Consider the following 26,747-nt stretch of genomic DNA (forward strand, 5'->3'; position numbering starts at 1 on the left):
ATTTCGCTTTCATTACTATTACCTATGGTGAATGATTAATTTTAATTTATTATAATTGTTTGTAAACGGTTGTACGTCTATGATTTGTTTGTGGTGAGTCTGTGCTTAAATGGGGTGGTATTTTTAAGATTTTTATAATATCATTTCTATGGGAAGCGTCTAGAGTCGCTTTATTTATCTGAATTTTATGAGTGAATTAATTGGCATTTATAGAAATATTTATTAACTGTATAGCTTTAAAAAGTACCTACTACATCTCAATAATTGCTGATATGATAAAAATTAAATTATAAAATATTGTGCTTTAAATAATTCGTTGGTTTTTTGTGCTTTCTGTGAATGTTTGTGCTAAGATATTTTCTTTTTTCCGGAGTCGGTGGATGGTTGCCGGGAAAGCGGATCCAGAAATGCCAAAAAGGATGTACATACACCCAGATTCGCCCTCAACGGGGGAGCAATGGATGCAGAAGGTCGTCTCCTTCCACAAATTGAAGTTGACGAATAACATCAGCGACAAGCACGGTTTCGTGAGTACCATATTTTGTTACACCATGCGTCTTATTCTGTTAATTATTGTAGAACAGAAAAATGGGATACATTTACATATTTTTTATATATTTAAAGTATAAAAATAAATATCGCATTTCCGTAGTTAAAATATATATCATATATTTATTATACATCTGGTCGGAGAAAATTTAATTGTAATTGAAAGGATAAATAATACAGGAGTTCTACTTAATTATAAAAATTCTTAATATGCTTAAATGGATATCGTAAATATATTTGGGCCTAAATGTTTAATAATTTAAAAGATATGTTAAATTTGCGCTCCTAAATGCGATCATTAGAGGCACGTACAGAACTAATCAATTTTATTTGAGTTTATAATCACCAGAGAATCGTTTACGTCAACGCGACGAATGAAGGGTACCATTAATTATATGGTAGAATATTATAGGGTATGTAGGACATGTAAGATAAATAATTCTATAACCTGATATAAATTAAAATTGATTTTATGTTTGAATAAATCTTCGCATAGAAGATATACCTTAACGGATAATTTTAATAATATTGACATTATTTATAACTCAAGTAATATTAATTAATACCATATCACATTCTGCCTTGGCAGTTTATATCCATCAAAAAAGGTTTGTAGCAAAAAGTTTTAATGTGGGTGATATTATAATTAAAAAGGTTGGGTTCTTGAACAGCGGGGGTGCATTGTGCCCGCCACGGTTATTACTGCTATTTACTTTAACTGAACCATGTTCAATAGATAATTTGAACACCGGTAGTTCAATTCCTACTTAGAAAAGAAAATTATTTTAAAGATTTTTTTATTTATACACTTAATAAGCCGCAACATAAATTTAAAAACTATCGACTATCGAAATATGTCATGTACTTCACACTCCTAAACATCATATAAAAACTGTTCTTCAGTATAATAAACTTTTTTTCTCAAAAGAATATTGTTAAGCTAATTCGCAATAAGCAATCGTAATTGAAAATGCTATTTAATTAAAAGGCAGGTGCATATGAATGTTCAAAAACTTAATTAATAAGAATATTTAACAAAACTCGTTTTATTATACCATTACGTTTTTAATTATTAGAATCGTTTCACAAAATATCTCATAGAATATATCTGTCGTATCAAAAATAAGGCAAAATTTGAGGTATTATTTTATATGTAGGTATATTAAACGATAATTATATCAAAAAAAAACGCGCTAAAATTAATAAACAATAAAAAAGAAACAATTTGCATTTAATTTAAATATTATGTCTTAAATAAACGTCGGTAAAGCAGTATCATTTTCAAAAAAGCTTCCGAAACTAACATCCTACACCCGACTGCGTTTACAAGACCGCGATCCAATCATAGATAATGCGTTTTTTTCCCGTGTCAAGTCTTTTGTCTTTGACGAGGGGTAATTGAAATAACGATCGTCTGTGGAATGTCAGGAATTTTGACATCAGCTGGCTGGTGAGGTATTTAAAAAAAATAAGTGTAGAATGTTATCTGCGTGTGACAATTAACATAGAAATAAATATTATTTATGTAGATAATTAACATAATTCTCTACGGTATAATAGTAGGACGAAAATTATTGACCGCTACAATATTCTTGTAGATGATTCTCAGTGTTATAAATAGAAATCATTAGATATATCGATCTTTACTTAAATTAATTTTTAACTGAGATACCGCGATATACAGAGACTTAATGGTGCCGTTATCTACTTGATGACTCTCTCAATTGAGGTCGTAGTTTCGAACCCCGGCTGTGTACCAATGTGCGCAATACATTTCCATACGCCTATAACACTCGCTTGTACGGTGAAGTAAAACATCGTGAGGAAACCGGCATGCTTTAAACAGAAAAAGTCGGCCTGTTTCAGGCACAGAAGACCAATCCTACTTGAACATTAAGAAAAAACAAATGATCACGCATGCAGAAATCTGAGGCCCAAACCTGGCTGTAGCGCCATTTTTTTAACCATATGTGAAATTTTGTGCCGCACTAAGCATCGACTAATATAAAGTCAAAGACCTAAGAAACGTTAACTTAATTAACGCGGATTAGTATACGAATGGTATAATAGTATCTAATCGTGATTTCACGATCGCCATTTGTCGATTAATTTAAACGACGTTTAAATATTAGTGTTTTTATAACTGATCTCGTTAAAGCTCCTGACATCTTTCACCTTTCGATATTTTCTAAACAGGTAGATCCCGATTTATTGGTCGTTTTGTTTTTATGCGGCCGCGTCTTTCGTGTCCGACATGCCGATTTTTGTACGCTTGTCAATTTTTCATATTGATATTATCTGCCATGTTAAACATTTGTTTATTTATTTTTTATTGATGTTTCTTGTTAATTATAAAGCTTAACTATTTTTAACGTGATTGAATTCAAATTAAATTCTTTCTAAAAAATATTTCTCATACATTAAAACATCAATAAAACCAGGGTTAGTTACGTCCCCAATGCAATATCATAACTACTAATGTTCTTAGGGAATTAGCTTATTGCATATTTAATCGTGTATGTGAGACTTGAAAATCCCTCACTTAAGCTCCAGACTCACATCTCCTATATAAAGATACTTCTAGTTAAAAGATATATCGACATATAAAGACTCTTTTCAGAAATAAAATTGAATATATTTTAAAGACTAATTAATCTAGGATATATAGTTATTATTTTGTGATGTAAATGTCTTGTGAACTTGGAGTGGGCGGCACAAAGGCACAAAGTTTACAAGCGAACAATAAACACTCGATACAATGCGCTAATATTTTGTAATCGCTGCCTTCTGGGTCCGTTTTTACAAATCAAAACATCTCGAGTGCACAATACCTTCGCCGCCGGGGGTGTATTTTGAGGCTTGAATGTCAAAGATGACGAAAAGCGCCGTCTGCCAGTTTTAATTGTGAGGGGCTAATCCTCAACCGGCGTCTTTCGAGCGTCTAATTCACTTCAAGTAGCGCATTGTGTTTCGGAAGCCGCATCTTCCCAGCTGCCAGCCAAAAAACTAAACAAAAAACTCGCCAACTAAGTAAGATTTCATAATTTAAATTTGGAACCGCGAAACTTTGCAACTTTCCGCGAGTGACGAAACATTTTTCGTCAACTTTGTACGCAATCCGGAAGTTTTACACGAGTTTGATAAACAAGTAGCTACCGAATTACAAAGGATGGTGGACCGGTGCGCTCGCTCGAGCAGGAAAGGGCATGTGTTCGATAATTTATATACAGTTATTGATCAAAAGGTGATGTCCTTTGGGAGGCATCGAGGCATCCAGAAGATCGGTGAGCCCCTCACAAATTGTTCTCTATTAAACGAGGGTGATAAAATCTTTCGTAGCCATCTTATCGGTTCGATTGTCGATAGGGTTAGACATGTAATGGATTAATTATCGAGCGCTCGGTTTGCGGTTTAAGAATGGAGACTCAAAGGGTTCGTGTTCAATAATGCTGTTCATGCGACGGATTTAGCCCCTTCGACACTTTGTATATCCGTTGTAATCTGCCTTATTAGGTACAAGGTAACTGTTTTTATTATGTTATTGCCGAGTTTTCTGTACGACAAATGCAAGTATTCTAGAAGTAAGGCCGAACATTTACTTATTGCCATTACATAAAGGTCCAAAAAATTTTTGTAAGTATAATTCCAATTCAAAATCATTTATTCATTTAGGTAACAATGTATACTTAGGAACGTCAATAAAGAAATACATATTAAGTGCTTCTAATTTTACATTTAGTGCCAGTTCTCAAATCAAGGGCGTAGAACGGACGAGAAGAACTGGCGATAAACTCTCCGCCACTCTTTTAATCGCCAAGATTAATACTCAAACCTAGTCAGAGACTTTTTTCCTCGTGTATAATTTTGCAACAATGTAGCCAATGTATTTGCTGCAGATCCATAAAGGCTTGAGGCTTTTTATAATGTAATAGTTAATTGTTGGAGTGTAAATTTAATCCTGTTACTCTTTTCACTGGCAACTTGAAGACTTGTTTATTTTTTATTAGGCTTAAGAGTGGCGCCCGCGCATACCGTGCTTTGTAATTAATATTGAATAGAAATAAAGAGGTAGTACTAAGCTCCAAGCAATAGAAAGAATGTAGGACCAAGCGTAATATTGCAATTCCCGGCCAAACAAGTAAGAGCCTTCGCTATTTTTTAAACTAACAATCTATCTCTCTTTATCATTGAGTACGCACAATTTGACAGAAAGAGATTACATACTAAGGTTGATTGTATAAATATCGTATGACTAAACGTTCTGCCTTTCTTATACACGTCACGCGCGACGATTATATATATATACGAAAAATAAACTTTTTTATTAAATTTTTCAATGGATAAAGACTAACTCTACATAAGTAAAACAAAACAAAACCATATGTAGGTATGCCGTCTTATTTAGTAATTATTAGCATTTGGTCCTAATATAGTGAGGAATATTTCAGACACAGCCTGATCACTGTGTATAAAATAAATCGAATTGCCCATTTCGAGCGCTTATATTGACATAACTTAGTACATAACGTTATATACATTGGTGTTAAGTTGTTGATTCCACATCTGTTTTGTAATTAATATCCGTACTTTATATTGTATTACAATCTGTTGACCTAAACGAAGGACACAAATACTGGGGTGATATTAATAGTACAAGTTAGAAATATATCAAATTAATCTTCTTAGATATCCTCATATGATTTAATTTTAGTTTGGAAGTCAAGACTCGCTTTGAGGCCAAGTGTTACTTACGTAACGAACACCTAAATCTTCTGTGCGTGTTTGTAAATAAATTCCCAAACAGCTGGAACGATTTTGATAAAATTTTTGACTTCAGATACGACTTAAAATTTGTTCCATAGTTGCGTTAAATCTCAATCCCAAGAATGTACAGTTGTATGAATGAAATTCGATTTTCAAAATTTCAAATGAACGATGACGTCACTAATAAAACCTATAATTACTTTACCTTTTCCGTTTAAAAGAGCTCTTATTAATAATTGTTATTGCATTCTTTTCTGCCTATCCCCAATGTGTCGATGAGACCATTAAGACATAATTAGTTGAATTTATCTGTCAGCCGTTAACCTAGCACCTGCTTAACACATACACAATTTTACTAACGATTTTAATTATATTTTTATTCAAATGTTTTCTAATTAATATAGCGTAAGGCTGCTGTTTAAAATTAATTAAAAAATATAATTATATATTTCACAAAACTAGTGACTACTGACTAGGTTTGACACACATCACACGTACATTAAATATAAAGTAATAATTTATGAGCTAATAAAGTAATAAAAATGAGGTACTAAGGCCCTTAGTATTATAGATGTTTTTATATAACCGTATAAAACGGTAAAATAGTGGCAACCCTATTTATGCCCATGAACTCATCATCTAAACCTAAGCTGCCACTATATCTGTCTCTATCATCGAAATTTAAGTAAGTAAAATCCAGAATGTATTCCCATGAGAGGCACAGCGCACAAATATTTGCGGGATCAAGTCCGGATTAAATGCACTGTGGTTGCCCCTACCATAGATTGTCACGTTCATTTTATCTACATATTTAATTATCTATCTATAAAATAAATTCGAATAACGCCTGATTATAGACAATAAGAACCTTTTTTTCTTACCTCAGAAATTTCTTTTAAAGTGTGCACCTAGTTAATCTGTTACAATACATAGATAATAAAGAAATAACTAATTAAGAAATAACGTTATAAAATCATATCTAAATTATTTAGGAGTAAACGAAGTTGTCCCGGTGGCTTCTTTCACGTGCAAAGATTTCTATTGTCATGACATATTATTCAAAATATCATATTATTACGACACAAAACATTATTCTAAATTTAAAAATTATTAAAGACTATTGTGACAAAGTTTTCGAATTTCGAATGCAATATTAAGCCAACGACATTTGTTTATATAAATTATTAAATATAAAATTTTTAGGACTAAATAATATATTTTATTTTTAGTTCTCAATTACGGATTAAATGTAATATATCGTCGTCTTTAAAACTATATAAAAAGGACAATGGCGCATAGATTATAGAAATCGAGCGAAAAATATTCAATTAAAACTTTTTGGTGAAACAACCTTTCTGGCTTTTGAACTATATTTTATGAAAATGTTTGTACGTCTCATTACTTAATTCAAATATTACAAAGCGAGATTAGATAAATTTATATTTTTTATTGATCTCATGGGTGGTTATTCCCACGCTCACATAATCTCGACTTGCAGTTTACGATAGGTAATACAATTAATTTGTTTATTTTAGCACATTGTTAAAACATCGAACCGATCATATAATTTATCACTCTTGGTTTTACGATAGTGATTTGGTTTTATAAAAGTGAGTGTCATAAAAAGATTCACATTATTAATTAACGTTTTTAATAATGGTCTATGTTAATATTCTAGTTTATATTGTAATTGATATAATCGTATAACAATTCCAATTTTAAATCATTTTAGTTTGCTTGAACGCAGCAGTTCCTATTGAGTAGTGCTAGCCTAGTCGTAGATTCGATCCCCGTTTGTGTACCAATAGACTTTCTATCTTTATCCGCATTTAACACTTACTGTAGGAAAACATCGTGACGAAACCGTCATGCTTTAGACCCAAAAAGTCGACGGCGTGTGTCAGCCATAGTAGACAGAAAATCTACTTGCCTATTATAAAAAAGAAATGATTACGAAACATCTACATAAATTTGAGCCTAAAAGGTTGTAGCGCCACTGGATTTTATACTGTTATCTAAAGTGCTGATCTCTTTTTATTATAGCAAGGACAGAAAGAGACGGATATATCCACATAAGTTATATTGGTGCTATACATATAAGGTAGCTAAAAAATAAGTCAGCCTCAAATATCAGAAACATAGAAATACAAACGTAGATACACGTTACTATCGCGTACTAACTCATACTAGATCTACAGTATCGAAAACTAATAGTATTTTTGTTATAAATACCCTTGTCAAGTGACCACAAGGATGGCAAATATTTGATAATGCCACTTGACACTGTTTGCACACACTCGGATACATTAAATATAGGAACATGGGTGCAACATAATTCTATTTTTGAAATTCGAACAACCTAAATCCTATTACTACGGTTAGGTTATTTTCATATAAATGGTAACCATAGCAACAAATGCCATAGTAAGATTTTAAAACGGAAAGATCTATAGTTGTATACCTACTTAGACTGGAGCAGAAGTCCTGTCCAAATCATTAAACACATATTAGTGAATGAACTAATTATAAAGGAAAATTATTTAACCAAAGTAAAGCGACAATTGACTGTCAACATTATATATTTTATACGTCCCTACAATGCGGGAATCTCTAGTTAGGATTAACGTGATTTAAATCAAAGGATCGCCACGATATGAGTTAGGTTCCGAGAAATTTGTGGACATAATAAACACTTTATTTATCACAACATTTAGAAAAAAATAAGACAATGCAGGTTATAAGACGGTCGTTGCTTAAGGCAAATGTTTCTTCCAGACAACTCTGACGTAATATCGACGGACTATACATAACTTAATCTTAACTACATGCTTATATAAAAAGCAAAGGTGTGTAACGACTAACACAGACAAACAAACAGAATAACAAAATGGGTGTAACGATACGAATTGTTAATTGTTTCGTAAACATAATTTCTTATGAAGCCCATAATATGTTGTGTCATTCTTCAATTATCCAATTCCGACAATTTCCTACACATGAAAACCTGGCCATGGCCAAGATTAGAACCCATGGCTTATTTTTCAGACTTCGGAGTCCACAAACTTATAGCAATTCGAATGAATATTTGGAAAATATTCCGAATAACCGTGTCTGAATTAATTCGGATTTTTATTGGTGTTGTCGAAAAGTTTATTGTTTGATAGCTCTATCATGGATGTGGATACATAAAAGCTTTTATTGACACACATTTAAGAATATTTTTATTTACGCAAATAGCCATCACCATACCGACAATTCCAGGAGTTTTTAAGATAAAATAAACTCCATGCTAAAAATTGTTTGAGAAATAATCCCTAATTCGTTTAAATGTATTTACTATGGGTTGGTATAGATAGATAGTAAACATTTTACAGGGTAAAGTTTTTCAAATTTGTCTGTGATTTCACTTACTTAAACCAGTAGTAACGTTTTCTGTTTAATTTGAAAATTAAGCGAGAATCGATCATTATATGAAAAATTGCAAATATCAATGCTATAAAATGCTTTTAAATTGTTTTTAACCGACTTTAAAAAAACCGAAAGAAGAGATTACCAACTGTGTGGACGTGTTTTGTTACATAATTTAGGTACTTATAAAGCACTCGGAAAGCCAAAGCAAAAATATGATGTCTTTTGACGCTTGAGGTATAAGTAAATGAAGATTCAACACTGTTTTTAAAACTTTTGTGGTGTCTAAACCACAAAAAGCCAGGTTGCGTGTCTGTCAGCAAACGCCAAAATTACACCTCAAATTCAGCAACACTCGAAGCTCACTTTTATTTCACCTTTAGGGCCAATAAAACCGTCACTGAGGGCAAACTTCGACTCAAAATGAGAGCGTGTACGAAACAAGTGCTACTGAAAACCTTTAGGATGGGCTAGAGACACGCATTATCAAAACGCCACAATAACGAGAGCTTTCAACCACCTCACGTCGCAGGTGAAACAAAGGAAATGAATGTTTCTTTAGAGCTCAGCTTAGAGTGGTCTTTCGCTGCCTTGTGTGAGGGTGTTAGGTATCTGTGAGGGTAACAGTTTTATGCATTCCTTTTTATGTGTGTCGTTAAAATAGTGATGGTGTAATTTAGGTGTTAACGTTACATGTGGTTAAGTTTCGTTACACATGACATTTTGATTTTCGAAAAACATAGGGATCGACTAAAAATATTTTAATGTTTTAATATTATGCCACATTGCGAAATCCCGTTACCATTTAATAGGGTACAAGGCAAACAAATTTCTAATGTGACTACTGTTTACATATTATAAAAATAACAAACTAACGTTTTACAGTGTAGTCACGAAGTTACCAAACATTTCATTCGTACTTCTAAGTACAGAACATGTTAATAAAATATTTAAGCAGTATTCAATTATAATTATACTGAAATTCAGTCTGCCTAAATTAGCCTGAAGTGCGCAATCGAATAAGCACGCCACAAACGTCGATATAAAACTGAAGCACACACTAATGCAAAACCAGAAATCGCTCTAATACAATAATTAAAAAACTGACAAGTGAAACGATCAGAAACAATTTGTCAAAACATTGCACGCGATTATAGAACTTCATGCGCACCGAATATATGACATAATAGCGTGTACAATTTCGACAGATAGAAGACAAATCGGTCTATAAAACCTAGCAAATGCTCAACTGAATTCCTGCAATGAATTTGATAAATACTCGAACTTCAACGATTGTGTCTACGACCTACTTACGCCAGAAACGGCACAGGAAAGGAATGTCAGTAGGAATTAATATCAACTTGCAATGCTTAGAATTTTACACTTAAACAGAAGAAGCTTTGAGCAAGGTGAGAAGTTTTATTTGGGCTCAATAGTCTTGTCCTATAACGCCTAGATGGGGCAGAGAGCGTCCACAGTGAGTCTCCATCGCGTTCGCTCTTGAGTCTAGTGTTTCACCTCGCTCCAAGGTTTTCCGGTTCTCTTTGCCTCGTCTGCAATTGTAATGGTGACCAGTGATAATAATCCCAGCCCAGAGATCGGCACTAACAGGATAGCACAAAAGCTGCTAGTTTGGTGTCAGTAAATATTCCCGATCCCAACTTCTCAGAAAGTATACCAAGCGTGTTCTGTATTATTCGCTGCGACCAGTGCTTACTTATGTATCTGAAACATGGCCCATGGGCATTCAATGAAGAATTTAATAACATCTTTGACGATCCCAACATCGTCCAATTCATAAAATGCAACAGTGCTCAAGTGGTTGGGACATGTGCACCGAGTTGCGGAAGATATAACCCCAAGGTCTCTTCGTGGCAAGAGAAAACCCGGAAGACCGAGGCTGAGTTGGTGGGATGGCATTGTCAAGGGCCTCGAAACAATAGGTGTTCCAAGTTGGACGCGAGAAGCACGAGATATACACGAGTATATAATGTGATGGCGAAATATACTTGCAGAGGCCAAGGCCCATAAGGAGCTGTACAGCCATTGATGATGATAATGATGAAACAGAAGAACTAGGGTTCAAAGTCCAATACAAATAGTATTACAAATAAATTGTTTCGAGATTTGTTGTAAATATCTATATTTAGTTATTTAATCAATAAATAATTACACTCCGCTTACCGAGACATTCGTTACTTAACTGTTGATTTCTTAATAACATCAGAAACTATCGCTATCATTTCATATTCACCGTATTTTTTTAGGTTAATCGGCCTTTATGTACTTTTAAGGCCGATTAACATTATCTTAGTGTTTAGGAGAGTGCTTTAGGATAGTAATTTAGTTGAAACATGTAAACGCTACTTGCTTTAGAACTTGCCTTTCAAGTTGTACTAAAGCACTCTCCTAGAACAAGTCTCCTGTTACAAGATAATGTAAATCGGCCTTTAAATTGGAAATATCGCAATACTTTAAATGATTGCTATCTTGTAACATACAAATTCTACATTTGTTCTAAGCCTGTTTAGTAAACTTTTTACCCGCAAATGTAAAACTAGAAATATGACTTGTCTTGCTCATCCATTGTATGTACATTTGCATGTAAAAATCATAAAGCTGTCACTGTTGACACGCTGTCGGCGCGTAACGTGCCCTCGTGTTTTGTGTTGCCACAATTAAAGATATTACATAATAACGTAGAACGTTTCTAGCTTCTGTATATATGGATGTATGAAACGTAAGATAGTATTAATAATAATCATAATTAGAAAATTAAAATAAATTTAAAAAGTTTGGTTCCTGTGGCAGTGTACCGTTGCAGGTTAGGAATATTGTACATAGTAATTAATTTATTAATAACTATATAAGGTAGTAGTTGTTATTTTCGTGGCTAGTCGCGTAATTGTAACAATAACTATAACAATGTTTAGGCGGTAACAGAGGTAACTAATAACTATTGCTTTAAATATTTAAAACGATTTTAAGGCCGGCAACGCACTTGCGAGTCTTCTTTCGGGCAGCGGTATCACTTAACATCAGGTGAGCCTCCTGCCAATTTGCCCCCTGTTATATAAAAAAAAGAAATTTAATTAAGTACAATGTTTTTTTCTGTATTATGAAAAATATAGCTTTCTAGAAATTCGATGAAAATATAACGTGGATAATTTAAGCCTTAATGGTAATTAAAAAATTCGTTAACATTTAATAATTCATAGAAAACCATAAACTAGTAATAAATAGTAAAATTTTAATAATAGCTAGTATCTGGCGATAGTAAAAAAATATTACCTTGAATTTTATAAAACAAGTTCCCCTCAAGTCTCCATATAAACAATGTAGTACTACCAAAAGAGGTTCAATATCAAATATGAAAAATATTGAATTATTGTGTTGCTCGGAGCCCGCGCGGAATTTTCTTCTCATTTTTATTAAACGTCACACCTGCTCCTTCACTCGTGAAAACGACAATTTTACATTTTCCGCATTCTCTGTATATTTGTAGTAACAGTCAATTGTGGAATCTTTTGAAATACCTCGCGTGGCGTGTGAATATTGTTTTCGATGTTTTGATTTGTTGAGTGTTTATATAGTGTTCGAAATTTAAACTTTAAACGTTTGATGTATTGACAACAAGTGTTTTACGCGTTTATTTAATAAAAAAATATTATTAACTGCGAAGTTGGAACTAGAGTTTACAAATAATGTATTAAATTACTGAAAACTTTCAAAACATATGTGAAAAGTTTTAAACGTAATCTACGTTTGCCACTAAGCCATCCGTAAGTTAATTATATCAACCGAACCTTAATAAAAGCTAAGACAGGTAGCTCTAAAACCGTTAAGATAACCCGATTGCGTGTCTTGGAGTGACATTCCATGTCACCGAATTAGTTTAGTAAGATACGAACACCTCGGTGGTCTAATTATACTTTCACTAGTCAGCTGTTTATGGACATTGCTCTATATTTTTATTCTGTGGTCTTTACAAGACGAGACGAAATTTATTCTGTATCCAACTTTCAGGCCTAACGATGCTCTGTGAAGAATATTAAAAGTCAGTTACAATTTATACATTACTAAATATATATATAGCTGTGTTGGCCTAGTGGCTTCTGCGACTCTTGTACCCGTGGTCATACGTTCAATCCCCGGCTGTGCACCAATGGACTTTCTTTCTATGTGCGCATTTAACATTTGCTCGAACGGTGAAGGAAAACATCGTTAGGAAACCGACATGTCTTAGACCCAAAAAGTCGACGGCGTGTGTCAGGCACTGGAGGCTGATCACCTACTTGCCTATTTGATTGAAAAATTATCATGAAACAGATTCAGAAATCTGAGGCCAAGACTTAAAGAGGTTGTAGCGCACATAACATATGTATATATGTATGTTCTTTGGTATATGGTTCTATGATGCTCGTATACTGGAATATAAGATATGAGTGTAAGATGATGCAATTGTTTATATAATTATCGACAATTTAGTACCATGTCACGTTCTGACAAACAAAAACTTTAACACTTAACTGAATTCCATTGCCATAAGATGGGAATGAAATCATAAGTGTTGGTGTAATTACTGCGTGTGTGTGCGTGCGATCTCTACCGAACTGATAAGCTGCAATAAAGAGTTAAATTTAAGCGTTTTATCCAGGTATCGGAAAGGCTATTGATGCTGATAAGTATCAGAATATAAAAATAGTGGAGTCGTCTTTGTCAACTATTTGTAATGTATGTTGTCTTTTAGTTGATTCGACTAGAAATTTCATCATGTATATCAAACAAAAAATGTTTACTAATTTAGTACTATTTAATATCACAAACAATTGTTAACTAAACTTCACCGGCAAGCAATTCTAATACTAACGCGGCTCCACAGATTTTCTGTTACATCAACAGTTTCAATACAATCTAAGCAGTGAATGCTTGATATTGAAAAGGGCTACTGCGGCGAGATGAAAGGGTCTCCCAGATAGCGCTAAAACACTCATTCGTTTTGTCACCGGCCGACCACCGGCTAATGTGCTTGATAAGGCCTTAGAGCGATGGGTTCATTGGTAGCGTAAATTGTTAATTCAATTTAAATATTAGTTATATTTTTTTTTATAGAACAGGGGGCAAACGGGCTGGAGGCTCATCTGATGTTAAGTGATACCGTCGCCCATGGGCATTCTTAATGCTAGAGGGCTTGCGAGTGCGTTGCCGGCCTTTTAGTTATATAGATAAATTTGTATTTAATAAATGGCCATCACTATTTCTATACTCGAAGGCGTTTATAAACATGGTGTTTATGAAAACAATAAACGCCATATTTATTATACACTAGTATGATTAGAAATTAAATTATAACAATCGTTAAGCATCGCACGCCACGGTCATAGAAAAATCAACAGAAACGCTTCATAAAACTTATTAATTAATAATCTGTGCATAAGATTAGTTTTTAGTAGCTACGTACCAACATATGGAACATTTTGCTACCCCATATAGAGACTGTTCTCTTTCTCTGAATAAAAACCATTTTTTTTTAAATTGTGTCTTCATAAAAACCTTCCGTATGGTTCAAGGAATAAATAGAAGAAAATACACGAATGGATCCAGCCACATATTTTGCTAAGCCTTTTTATTTATATTTTTTTTTATTTGATTATGGTTAATAATGACGCGACGTTTCTCGTATAATAGGTATAATAAGCTACCGTAAAAATTGGCAGTTTATGTTAAACCAAAGATAATACCACAGTAGTACGAGTCTCGCGGCGGCTTTTAAAGCTATCTAGACTTATTTAATCTGTGGCATCTATAAGCGGCCGTAAATAAGATCGGCTATACGATATGAAAATTAAAACTTAGTTTTTCTGTTGTTTGATATTTTGTTCGGTACTTTCATAAATGAGTTAAGTTGTATTAAACAAAAACGAATCGTGCCCCTAATTAATTTAAATTTCGAATTATTATAACTATCTAGATAGTTATTTCTAGCGCTTTCTGCTATTTATGAATCTATTTACTTAATACCATCCAGAACCTAAAATTTTACTCGTTCAATAAACTCTTAATTATGTTTTTAAATACATAATGTATATGTTTTTTAAATTTTTACATAGAAAAAGTATAGCTTACTAAGTTGCTTTGTCGGTTCTATTAGACTTATAAAGATGTTTTAATATCTTAATGTCGTCATATCAAGTAATATCCCTTCTAAAGGCAATGAATATAGAGATAAAAACTGAGAGTGCCGCACTTTGAGTGTTTTTATAAGGAGATATTGGATTATATGTAGGGTTGTCAATGAAACACTAGAAAATTGTGCTTCAACAAGAAAATGCCCAAAATACCTTTAAAAAATACAACATATAACACTAATTTAAAGAAATCACGTATGTAAAACAACTTTTTTATATTTTTAATGGCAACCCTCATAATAACGGGCCTTATTGGCGTTTGCTTACGCCGGTAGCTGTTCGGTTACTCGTTACACGTGAACGAACCTTTTTTAAATTTAGAAGGCTTTAAACGATCACAGATAATGTAATGCCGCACGCATTGCGTGTAAAGCTCTGTGACAAACCTTTTTTTGTTATAACCTTTTTGGAATTACTCTATTGTGCTTAATCAGAATTTGAAAATGGAATCGATTTAGATGCTCATTTTACCAAGTAGTGACCAAAAGAGACAACCATATATTATTACCGAAATTATAACAACATATAGAGTAAATTATACTCATTTATTTCATAATGGTTGTCCGCCATGTTTACATTATGTCATATGATATTAAAAACTCAGAATAACGTGTGACACAACGTGTATGAATAATAAAATAAATTCGAAAAAAATCCGAACGTCACAAAAGCTAAACCCGTCAAATATCTGGAACTTGTTCGCAATCACTGAAGTAAAATCCAGTGCCGTAATAAAGTACGAATGTTAATTACACAAAAACGCATAAACTCCAACGAAATTTCACCAAACTTCCCGTCAGCGGCCGTTGAATTAACTCGAGAAACCTGACCGAATATTGTTCATTAATTGAATTGCAATATTAACCGGGCGAATAAAGAATAAAGTCTCTTACGATATAGACCAATAAAGGGCTCTTTATGCCAAACAAATCGGCTCCTTTGAGCGGTTCAAAAACGCCGCAAAATGTTTTATTCGTACTTTAGTATTTATCGCACTCGAATTAGACCCTTCACGACGAGTTTCGCTCAGATAACTTTAATTCAACGATAAGTTTTATGTAATCTATGATTGGTGCGCTTTGAATGATAATCTGTGGTATAAAATGGACGTTTACGTATGGCAACATTGCATTTAATGGCTAGATGCATTGCTGATTTAATTTTAAATGCGAGCTATGTTTGATACTTTATTTTGTTGTCGGTCGGTTTTTTATGAGTTCCTACGGCGAAAATAAGAAAATTTTGATTAGACTGAATATTGGGTATGGATTGACCGCGTTGATCTTTACGCAGTGGATTAATTTGAATTGAATTTATTAATTCCCCAACTTTTTACGCCCGATTTTTCCTTAAACGAGCCGCTTAAAAGATTTTACATACTGTTTATCGCAAGAAACTTTGTTGAATAACGTTATATGCGATATTCTTCTTACACCTGTTCAGAAAGACCGCGCATACAAACATGTAGGTATTCAAAGTTCTTCATAGCATTATATGATTATATCACATGTATCACAGAAATATTAATGGATTTCAACACTATTACAATATTATATATTTCATAATTATTATACATTACAACATTATATATTTCAACATTATACACTGCAGTAGTGCACTGTTTGGATTGAGCTTAGTTAGTCCATAGATATTAAATGAAATTTATAAGACGTATCGTTTTCCCAATTAATTCTTAGTTGACATAGTAGTGTTGCAGTTTATGGATTCAATTTCTTTAAGCATTCTTTGTAGCATCTCTTAGGCTACGTACGCACAGGTTTGCAAACTTATACAGCGGATACACATTCACTTTTTCGTACTAAGAGACTTAGTGCGAAAACGTTTGACAAATTATTAGTTAGATGTTTGTTAGGTAACTGAAAATTGAAGGACAAAACATTTTCATACATATTTTTATCATTTTGACATAAGTACTAGGGCTGTCATATTTTTGTTATTTTTACGGATAGGTCAAACACAATAATTCCTTATAAAGAAAATTATGTAAAGCCTTAGACTGTCGTTACCATAGACGTTTCCATAGATGTCAAATTTATAAAAAAAGGCACGTCTAGACGGCCTACCCGCACTGCATATTTCAGTGCGTACGGAGCCTTAGGGAATCTCGTTCCAGTTAAAAAATATTCTTGAGTCAGTATTGCCCGCATGGTATGTGAATGGCAGCCCGCATGAATGTCTATGATTGGATCGAGTATGCTCAGGCGCAGACTTGCTATAAACGTTTTTATAGGTTATCGGGAATTTACTAGGTTTTGCCTGTTCGTTTTGTCTAAGAATTTAAGCATACAAGGCGCGATGAGACATTGTAAAATAAAGCTAATGATGTATTTGTATGTATATAATTGGTGAGTCTGTTCATTTTTTAAGAAAAGAGTTGTAAATGGTTTTAAGTTAAAAGTTTCTTATTAACCTCGAAACAGTACCTACTAAGAGAAGAGTTGATGCGGCCCAATAGTTTTGATATTATTAAAATATTAAATGATATAGCAAAGTACTAAATACATATATTATACATATATCTTCTATCTATTATCTATCTATCTAGTTTTTGTCCTATTGTATGTTTTAGTTATTTTAATGTTGTTTTTGCGTTATAATTTTGCCTTTGTTTGTGAAAGGTTGCCTGGAATAGGCTCGAAAGCGATAAGGCCGCCGTTGCTCATTATTTCTATGTCAAATGTGAACTATGAGAAAAATCATACCAGACTCCAGTGACATATAGCTTCTATACCTATATTAATTCAAACAATTTGTATGACCCAAAACTTAACAACTAAAGAATGGCGGAGAGTTTCTTGCCAGTTCTTCTTGCCCGCTCTACGCCCTTGACTTGCGAACTGGTAGTAAATTTAGAATTAATTTAACCTCTTTTCTGACGTTCATAAGTGACTTATTTACTTATTTACCTATATGAATAATGTTATTTTGAGTTTATTCTTACTTATATAATCTTTAAATTCAAATCCAATACCTTAGGATGTGAAACATGTACTAAAAACTATTAATAAACTTTCAATCCTTTTCTAATACTTGACCAAAGTGTAATCAGACTTAGGACCACCAGAAGCGCATGTTATCTACATAATTGTAGAAGGTGAACACGTTTTAAGTTAATTGACGCATCGCTCCTCAGAGATTAGTCGTGGATATTTATTGCCCTTCGATGATAACACCGCTACCAAGGCTCAGTCGATAAGGCATTTTATTCAGCGGGTTAGATTCGAGTCTGGACCGAAAATTGGCCGTGGAAGGACCAATGATGGCTATACCTTTAAGCATATAAAACACTGGACATTATAAGAATATATAATGTGTTTATATTATCTTGATCCATTAATCAAAATATACTAGTGATTTTTTTTTAATTTTATCAACCATTTTATATTAACATCACCGTTGGTATCAAAGCCTTTTAGAGGGCTGTGCAGTTTCTGATGTGTCCTAAGATCCTGGGTTGGGCTGTGCCCAGTTTGGTTTACACGTCTTATATATAGTAGGTATACTAGCTGATCCTGGCAAACGTTTGTTTTGCCATGTCTATTATTTCTAGGAAACATTTTTTTAGTTGAGTAAAGTAACTATCTACAATAATAAAAAAAATGGGGTTGATCGTAGAGGGGTGAAAATTAGGAGTTGTATCATTAAAAAGTGGACACCCCTTATCACTTAAGGGTTTGAAAGATATAAAGATAGTAGCCGATTCTCTTACTGAATATGCATAAATATTTCATAAGAATCGGTCGAGGCGTTTCGGAGGAGTATGGGAACGAACATTGTGTGTGAATTTCATACGTATATACAGAGATGTCCATTTTTCAATATTACATCAGCTACACTATGCAAAACAAATTTCTGCTGTTAAAGTATTTCACAGCTGTTATTTAAAAAATTTTATGATTTTACAATAAATCTATACGTTTCATATAAATAATCATTTCGGGCATCACGTAAAACGAATCCTGTTTTTACAAGGATTTAAAGCAGGGATTGTGATATACCTAGAAATGCAGATTCTCGATCGATCGCTCGATCGAAAAAATCTGGATTGAAAATAATATTAGATTATAGATATAGAATAGCCGAATAGCCGAGTATAGAAAGCGGCTGTATAGTTGTATACCGATATCGTATAATAATAACGACCGTCGAAACAATTCTATGAAGTATTTACTCGTCTTCGGAGTACCGCATTTGGCGTCGTTTCAAAATATTTTGGTTTAGTGTTACCTGAGTTATGTGTTAGGAATGCTGATTTCCTGATACTAGTCGTGATTGTAAGTCAGTAGCTTGTGATACTGTACGTATTCTAAATTTGAAAGGCACAAGTACATAATTATAAAGCCGTTTTTGTTTCCGTATCATGAAGTTCAATTTCAAATGTTGTTAGTATTTACTAATAACTAAATGTTATGCGCCTGTGTATACCCCTCGGATGAAGGCCTCCTTCAACCCTTGTCAGATCTTTTCTAACAATCCGCCAATCTTTTCCTCCTATTTCTATCCAGCCATCAACAAACCTTCTTTTCGGCCTGTGAACTCTTCGTTTCACGGATGGTCCCTTCCACTGTGTTGTGTTTACTGTCCATGTGTTGTCTAGGTATTGTGTTACATGACCAGTCCATTACCATTTTAGTTTCAAAGCTTGTGAAATAAGAAGATAAAGTATATTATGTATTATTGACTATATGAAGCCATGTTGTTTTGTAGTCCCAAAATTGGTGTACGTAATCCTATACAATTTTATACCAATGAGGGGAACAAACTTGTAGTGATAAATATTCATACAAATTATTAGATAATAATAACGTGCCGCCATTACGTGACGTAATAACTTAAGCCCCTTGCACACTAATCCTATCGCTATTGTATTATCACCCTAACTATATTGTAGCTGATCCAAAAGAAGCCCGTACTACCACAGCATAAAGTGCAAAATGCAGTTTTGTGTAGGGCAGTTGAGAATTGTAATAATATCAGTACGTTTGCGTATCGAAGTCTATAAGTTTCCGTGTTTAACTATCTAGCTGGTTTTTTAATTAAAAATGTCGTTATTTTGTTTGAAGAGCTGTGGAGAGGTCAGACGAAAATAAATTTGCCTTTTAAATATCCATTTAAAGAGATTTTGTATTTGTACACAAAAGTTAACTAACTTAAGTTCAGATGACAGTCATTAGCTTAAGTATCATTAAGTTTATTCACTGTATAATTGAATTTTGAAAAAAGAACATCAAGTTATGTCAGTTGAATTTAAAATAAAATATCATTTTAGTTTCCTGCAAACTTTGAGGGTCGTTCTGATTTAGAATTCTCAATCAATATCGAAGGTGTTGGCTAGGAGTGTCCCAGTGATACCTATTAGTATAGGGGTGACAATGAGCGAGCTGCCCCGCTATTGGTCAGCGGTTGTGACGTCACGGTGTACGCCCTGATCGCACCGGACCTGACCGATAATATCCGGATCAAATAGCTCCGCAGTAAATCCGTATTTATGTCCATTGTGAACCATTGAATGGAATTAACTCTCACCTGGTCATCGCATTGAATTGGGGAAAGATGTTTCTTGCTATTTCTGTCTTTTCATGTCCTGTTAACGTATTTCAAGTGAAAAACAACTGAAGATCGCTATAGAAAATTTTCTGCTTTTTTGATCTTAAGATAACCTAAAAGACTTATTCCGGGAGCCTCGTTATGCTACTGGAATTTTGATAAGTACAAACAGAACAAAAACTGTAACATCTTCAATTTAACAAGCGACAAGAGATTTCTAAATATTTGAAATCTCAAAGGTCAAAACGTTAAGACAATGAAACTCCGACTAGCATTCCTCGCAAGTTTAGTCGGTCCCTTGGCCCATAATTGCTCGTGGCGCCCGGTTCTTTACTTTTTTACCCTTTGTATGGCTGTGTTTTTGTTCGCTTGTTGGTTTTCGGAATTAGCATGTCTTATTAGCATAGCTGTCCGATAAGAATTGATTGCTGTTTTAACAGCTCCGATAGCTTCGATTTTTAGGATATATAATTTATATTTTATCAATCTCCTTGTACATAGATTTATATATTAGGTAATTATGCGTGTAGCAAAAGTAACAAATACACCTTCGTCTATCTTGCGCTGCTATTTGCCAATTGAACACTTGGATCCCGATTGTAAATAGGTATGAAAATAAATTTGTGAACAATCTTATTATTAAACTTGGATTAGGTACGTTTGTCGCCATGGTTAACATTCTTATTATTTGAAAATAACATTGATACCAAACACGGTAGATGATTGAAACGTTTTTAAACTTAATTTAATTTTTTGTCATAGTCAAGTCGTATCTACGTGAATGCCAAAGAGAAACAATGAAGACTAAGAGGCCTATATATTTGTAATCATGATTGTATGTCCTATTTGACATAAATCTATTGTATCTAAAATAAATTAAAAAACCAATTTACATATCCGTAAACTGTGTAGAAGCTACAAAATGTAAATTTGTACAGCAAGCGCTCACGTTGAATTTATATGATGTTATAAATCAGCCGAATACAAGGTACACGAGTCAGCCTCTAAAGAGACGATGTTTCGATAAAATATGCGTCTGCTCGGGCACCGAATGGTAATATTGTTAACAGGGAGTAAACGGGGAACCAAAAGGAGAATTATATTCGGGAATTTCTCAATAAGACGTTGTGCGCGTGGGGCCTGCGCGGGCGCCGCCCCGCGGCGAGTCTCTGGCGCCTCCATCGATCGTTCGGTCCTCTCACTCGTCTCTAGCGCCGCGTCCCTTTCCCTCGCTCGCGGGTGGCGCCCGCCACGTCATTACTAGCCTCACTGGCCACCTCGCGACCTCTTCGGGGCACTCAGACCTTCCAGGGTATATCATTAATCTATTACGAAGCGCATGTGAGGTAATTCTCGTTTTTCCTCTTTAGAATTCGTCGGGCGCGGTGAAAGGCAAGCTTTTTATAGCGCTTAATTAGTGTCGATCTTTCGCTCTGTCGGCAATGCCGTATATGTCTGTCTATCTGCCGATTGTAGGAGATCACAGATGATGTAGATCACAGGTTGGCATTGATGCTCTATTGTGTAATTAAGGATAGTGATCAGCTATCACTTAGTATGGTTTCTAATGAAAAAACAGTTCTTCTGCGAGCTATATTTTGGCAAGACTGTGAGGTACCTACACTCAGCTATACTATCAAATACAAAGTGAGCCAAAATACGCACGCACACCCACATACTCATACACGACTTGTGTATGATTAGATGTAACACTAATATTTCTTTAAAAAATATTTTTAAAAAATGCACCGTGTACCACGGAATTGCAATCTACGTATGGGGATTAGTGTTAGATCAATTTTGTCACAACCATATTTCTGTCATGAATAAAGTTTTATTTTTATATGACAAACTTTCGGTTTACTTCTTACACAAGTTCAATTCGATAAAGCACATGGTGAAGTGATCTGAGTGCAAGAGAATAAATTGTGATGATCGCGTCTTGAGCGAAAGCTGTTATGGCCTACTTAATATATATTAATACATTTTGTGGCGCTTTAAAAACTTCAGACTCTTAGGTATCTGTGCCTTATGTCTGTTTCGGCCTACAGAGACCGCCCTGCGGCGTCGAGGCGTGTCAGCTGCGTCGGCGCAGACCCATTCATATCCAACTGCTAATTACACCCCGTAAAACTCGAACCGATCGTCCTGATTAAGTTCTTGACATCATATTATTTCTTTATAACTGGTTTGTTTATGGTTTCGGGCGATGTCAACGAGTAATGGTGGCTGAATTGTATTTATTTGTAATGTATGCTTTGAATTGACACATCAACGAAGGAATCGATAATCGAATTCCCCCGTTGAAATATTCTTTTCATTTAGAGATCTTAAAAAAATATTGATACCTAAAAACTTATCTAATTAGAAGTTAGTCTATATAGTTTAAGCTCGTAGATACATACATATATACTTAATTACAAAACATTTCAACTCTCTATCTAAATATTATTGTAAAATTTCATAGATATTATTATACCTACCTATATTTATTTTAGTTTACGTAATAGAATACGTAATTAGAAGGTAAACTCCAAAACTATGAAACAATTATTCATAGTGATGACGTTTTACAAGATATGAATGCTCATAGTATGTTAATACGTTTCATTCATAGTATAAACCGGTTCCAAATCCGGAGGATTTATTGTTGAGAGATGCATCATTGAAAAGATTCAATCATAACTTTATAAATTTAGGCTTTTTTTTAGCCCATTGGCTGTGCTTAAAAAAAATACAGATTGAAAATATATGTTTTCTTAAATACACAAAACAAAAACATAAAATTAATTTGAATTTGGATTTTTTTAAAATAGAATAACGCATAATTTTATACAACAAAATATAATCTATCACATGCCATGGACAATTTTAACAAAATGGTTCTTAATTTAAATTTACTCTTTTACTACTAAAAACAAAATTCAATAACATCAAATGAACCAAAGTTCATTTTAAATTAAGAACGAAAAGAACACAGATTAAGTGAATCAAATTATGGGCTCTTAAAAAATCAACAAACGAAAGGTAAAAACAATAAATCATAGCAGAATGTTTACTCAAGCGCTCCGCAGTTATTAAAGTAATTTAGCACCAGCGTCTGCTCTGTCCACAATGTTTGTTTTGCAGGCGAGAACTTTGCAAAACCCATTATTACGCTCGCGTTATGTTTTTTACGGGCAGAAGTACTCGACTTTTGGTTCATTTGTTCGTTCTTTCAAAGTCAAGTTTTACGTTTCTATTCCAGCATGAATTAGCGTGAATTTTAAAAAATATCTGCATATAATAATAATTTCCTATTGAATTATTTGTTTTTCAATTTTATTAATTAAATTCATATTAGTTTGTTGTTGACCACCTACGGTGGTATATAACTGAGTTCTGTTTTTATTATTTTTCATTTCACGGCCATGCGGAAAAGCTTTACTTTTTTATATATATTGCGCCAAAGGTTCCTGACACCTGGCGGCGCAAAACCTTGCTAGACGCCGGGGGCGCGGGCGCAGTAAACCAGCCACACATTATTTATAATTTATCCATTCATCCGTCTTCGATACTCTGTGTATGAATGTATCTTTATTTTTCTCCGCAAGACATCTCAGTTTATACTACCTTATTCTAATTTACATTTTTTTTATTTCAAAGCGCAGTTCTGTCACTATATCCTATGTATATCCTTTCATAAAACATAAAACACTTATATTTACATTTGTATCTTCGCCTTCGCAATTTAAATATTTAATTTAATTTTGTTTAAACACATGCAAAATACTTTTATATTGTAATTCATGCATATTTTTAGCATGAATAGTTAAATTAATTAATACTTGTTTTAATTAGATCACATCTATTTAGTTTCTATAATATACACAATGTAGCTGCAACCATAAAAAGGTTGCCAAAAAAGCCGTAACATCATTACGGACATCCACAGAATTATTTACCTCAATAGAGCTATGAAACATCTATTATCTATTAATTTGTAAGCTATGTATACATAACCAACATTATTATTGACTAAAATTTAAAAAAAATTGTTGCATGATGTAATTTTATTAGGAATCCTAATCTTCCTCATCCCGTCTGTCGGCGATTCCCGCCTTTTTTCTTGCCATACTAAAGCTCATTTTCTCTCCTTCGTAGGAGCTCATCTATAGCCAAAGTCAACGGATGTTATCCAAGTTGCTGTGGCCCAATCCGTCACCTAGTGCGCCCAGAGACCCACACTCAGATCATTTGGTTAGTAGACATTTCATTTTAAACTTCTCAACTGTCACGCTCCTTATTTCAACTGTCACGATGAAAATTCCTGTCAGTTGGCGCTGGTGGTATTATAGACCAATTAATATTTAATTTCGCTATCAAAATTTAATTCTAAACCTTGGAGACCGTTACGTATATTTCTATCAAACGCCCACCTTATTTTTTACCGCCAAAAAAATTTATGGTCGAACCAAAAAGGCAGATGTTAATGATTCTATTATTTATGATCGAGCCTTGTCTATTGCTTGTTAGCTTTATAATTCCGGTAACTTGATGCGTTATAGGTGATGCGTGTAATTTTCTTTTAAATTATGTTCATTAACTCATAAACAAACATTTAACATGGTACAGTGACGCGAGAGGAATACATTAGTTATGGGGTGCGTATGCTTGCTTATATTATAAAAGAGGCCATGTGATGACGTAGGTCAGGTCTATACTTTAAGTAGATACATGTTACTCAATAGATAAAAAATTTATTGAATTTTATAAATTTGTACGTAAAGATATATAACCAAGCATTAGGAAGGAAATTTAATTAAAAAGACTATCAGAATTGCCTTAACAGGGATATTTTGCTTGAGTCATAGATCATGATTTTATTATTGCTATGTCTAAACAAAGTATTATTAATGGTATTATACTTACAAATGCCTCTAATAAATTGACTTATTAAGATATATAAATAGTAATTAAACGTTTTAATCGTTTTTTTAAAGTGCTTTAAAAACTAATTATAGTTATAACGACATAGTTAATAAAAATATAGCTCTACATTTGAAACAGTAAATTGGCAGCATAACATTTGAAATATAATTTTGTAGTAAAAAAATTGAAGACAGCCGGAGGCGCCAGCAATCACCTCACCAAGGTGTCTGTACCTAATTATATGGTAGAAAAACACTTCACAAAACCCAAATATTTGTTAATCTTACAATTACAAACAAATCTAAACCTCCATATAACTTCCTAAGGTTTAGAATTGCGTAACCATAAACGCTTGCTTTATAAATGATATATGAAAAAAGGCCTCAAAGAATTGGCGTAAAAACGACCTTAATTAGGATATGATTAGGGGTTTGTTCTTAACAAAACTAACAAGCGTTAGCCGATGATTATGGTAATAAATAGTTATAGTGTCGTTAGGCAGCTGTCTGTTTGTTTATTACACCCGTATTTTGACATATGCCTTGACTTGATTGAATTTTCTTACCTCTGGTTGTTGGCTATTATTACGTATTTACCCTTATATTGTTAATAATTTTGAATAAAGAATTTAAACTTTAAAATCAAGAAACGATGGATAAATTTCAAGAGAATTTTAACAATTTGTTGTATTCTATTTAATTGAAGAGCTAAGTAATAAGAATTAAACTTTAAAGATTTGAATTATCTAGGCCAAGCTTTTAATTTTTTTTTCCAAAGATACGTAATATAAACGTCTACCAATAACCAAACGCACAAGAAGTACATTTAACGGATCACACACTATCTATGGTTTCCTATCAATAATTAAATTAACTGTCGTCTATGGATTTTCCGTGAAAGAGACAGGTGACACTCGCGTGTGAAAACTCATTATCTACGCTAATATAATAAACGTGTAATGTATGTAAATTAAAAAAAAATTCAACAAGAAAAGTTTTATTCAAGAACAAAAAAATAAAGGTATCTCCAACAAATATAACTATTAAATAAATATATTCGTAATCATTATTTATAATTAAAAGATTGTTTGTTTGTTTAAACACGCTTACACATGGTACATTATACAAGTAATAGAAACGAAGCATTATTTAAATGTTGCAAAAACGGAGAAAAATTACCTTATTGAGAGCTTCCGTTGCGTGCGCTTAAAGTTACTCATAAGTCACGTATCTCGAGTTTAACATTAATTAAAAAAAGCAAATGTTGCCTATATTTATGTTTCACTAACCCCTAGTGTAAACAATCGATTTTTAATATAAAATCTTATCTGAAGTTAGTACGTAAGTAATAAGTACCTTA

General features: G+C 33.4%; 1 protein-coding gene across 7 annotated transcripts in view; it reads left to right on the top strand.

Moving 5' to 3' along the window:
- Nucleotides 1-26,747, top strand: part of LOC125059389 (optomotor-blind protein-like) — a 75,017-nt gene that overhangs the window by 28,123 nt on the left and 20,147 nt on the right. For 4 of the 7 annotated variants that reach the window (XM_047663804.1, XM_047663821.1, XM_047663813.1 and 1 more), the window contains exons 3-4: nucleotides 374-527; nucleotides 24,621-24,716. In XM_047663804.1, the coding sequence (XP_047519760.1) occupies nucleotides 374-527; nucleotides 24,621-24,716 (250 nt within the window). The remainder of the gene's footprint in view (nucleotides 1-373; nucleotides 528-24,620; nucleotides 24,717-26,747) is intronic. The other 3 variants (XM_047663829.1, XM_047663837.1, XM_047663842.1) reach the window with 1 other exon arrangement.

This window comes from Pieris napi, chromosome 2 (assembly GCF_905475465.1).
Source record: "Pieris napi chromosome 2, ilPieNapi1.2, whole genome shotgun sequence".
Classification (NCBI taxonomy): domain Eukaryota; kingdom Metazoa; phylum Arthropoda; class Insecta; order Lepidoptera; family Pieridae; genus Pieris; species Pieris napi.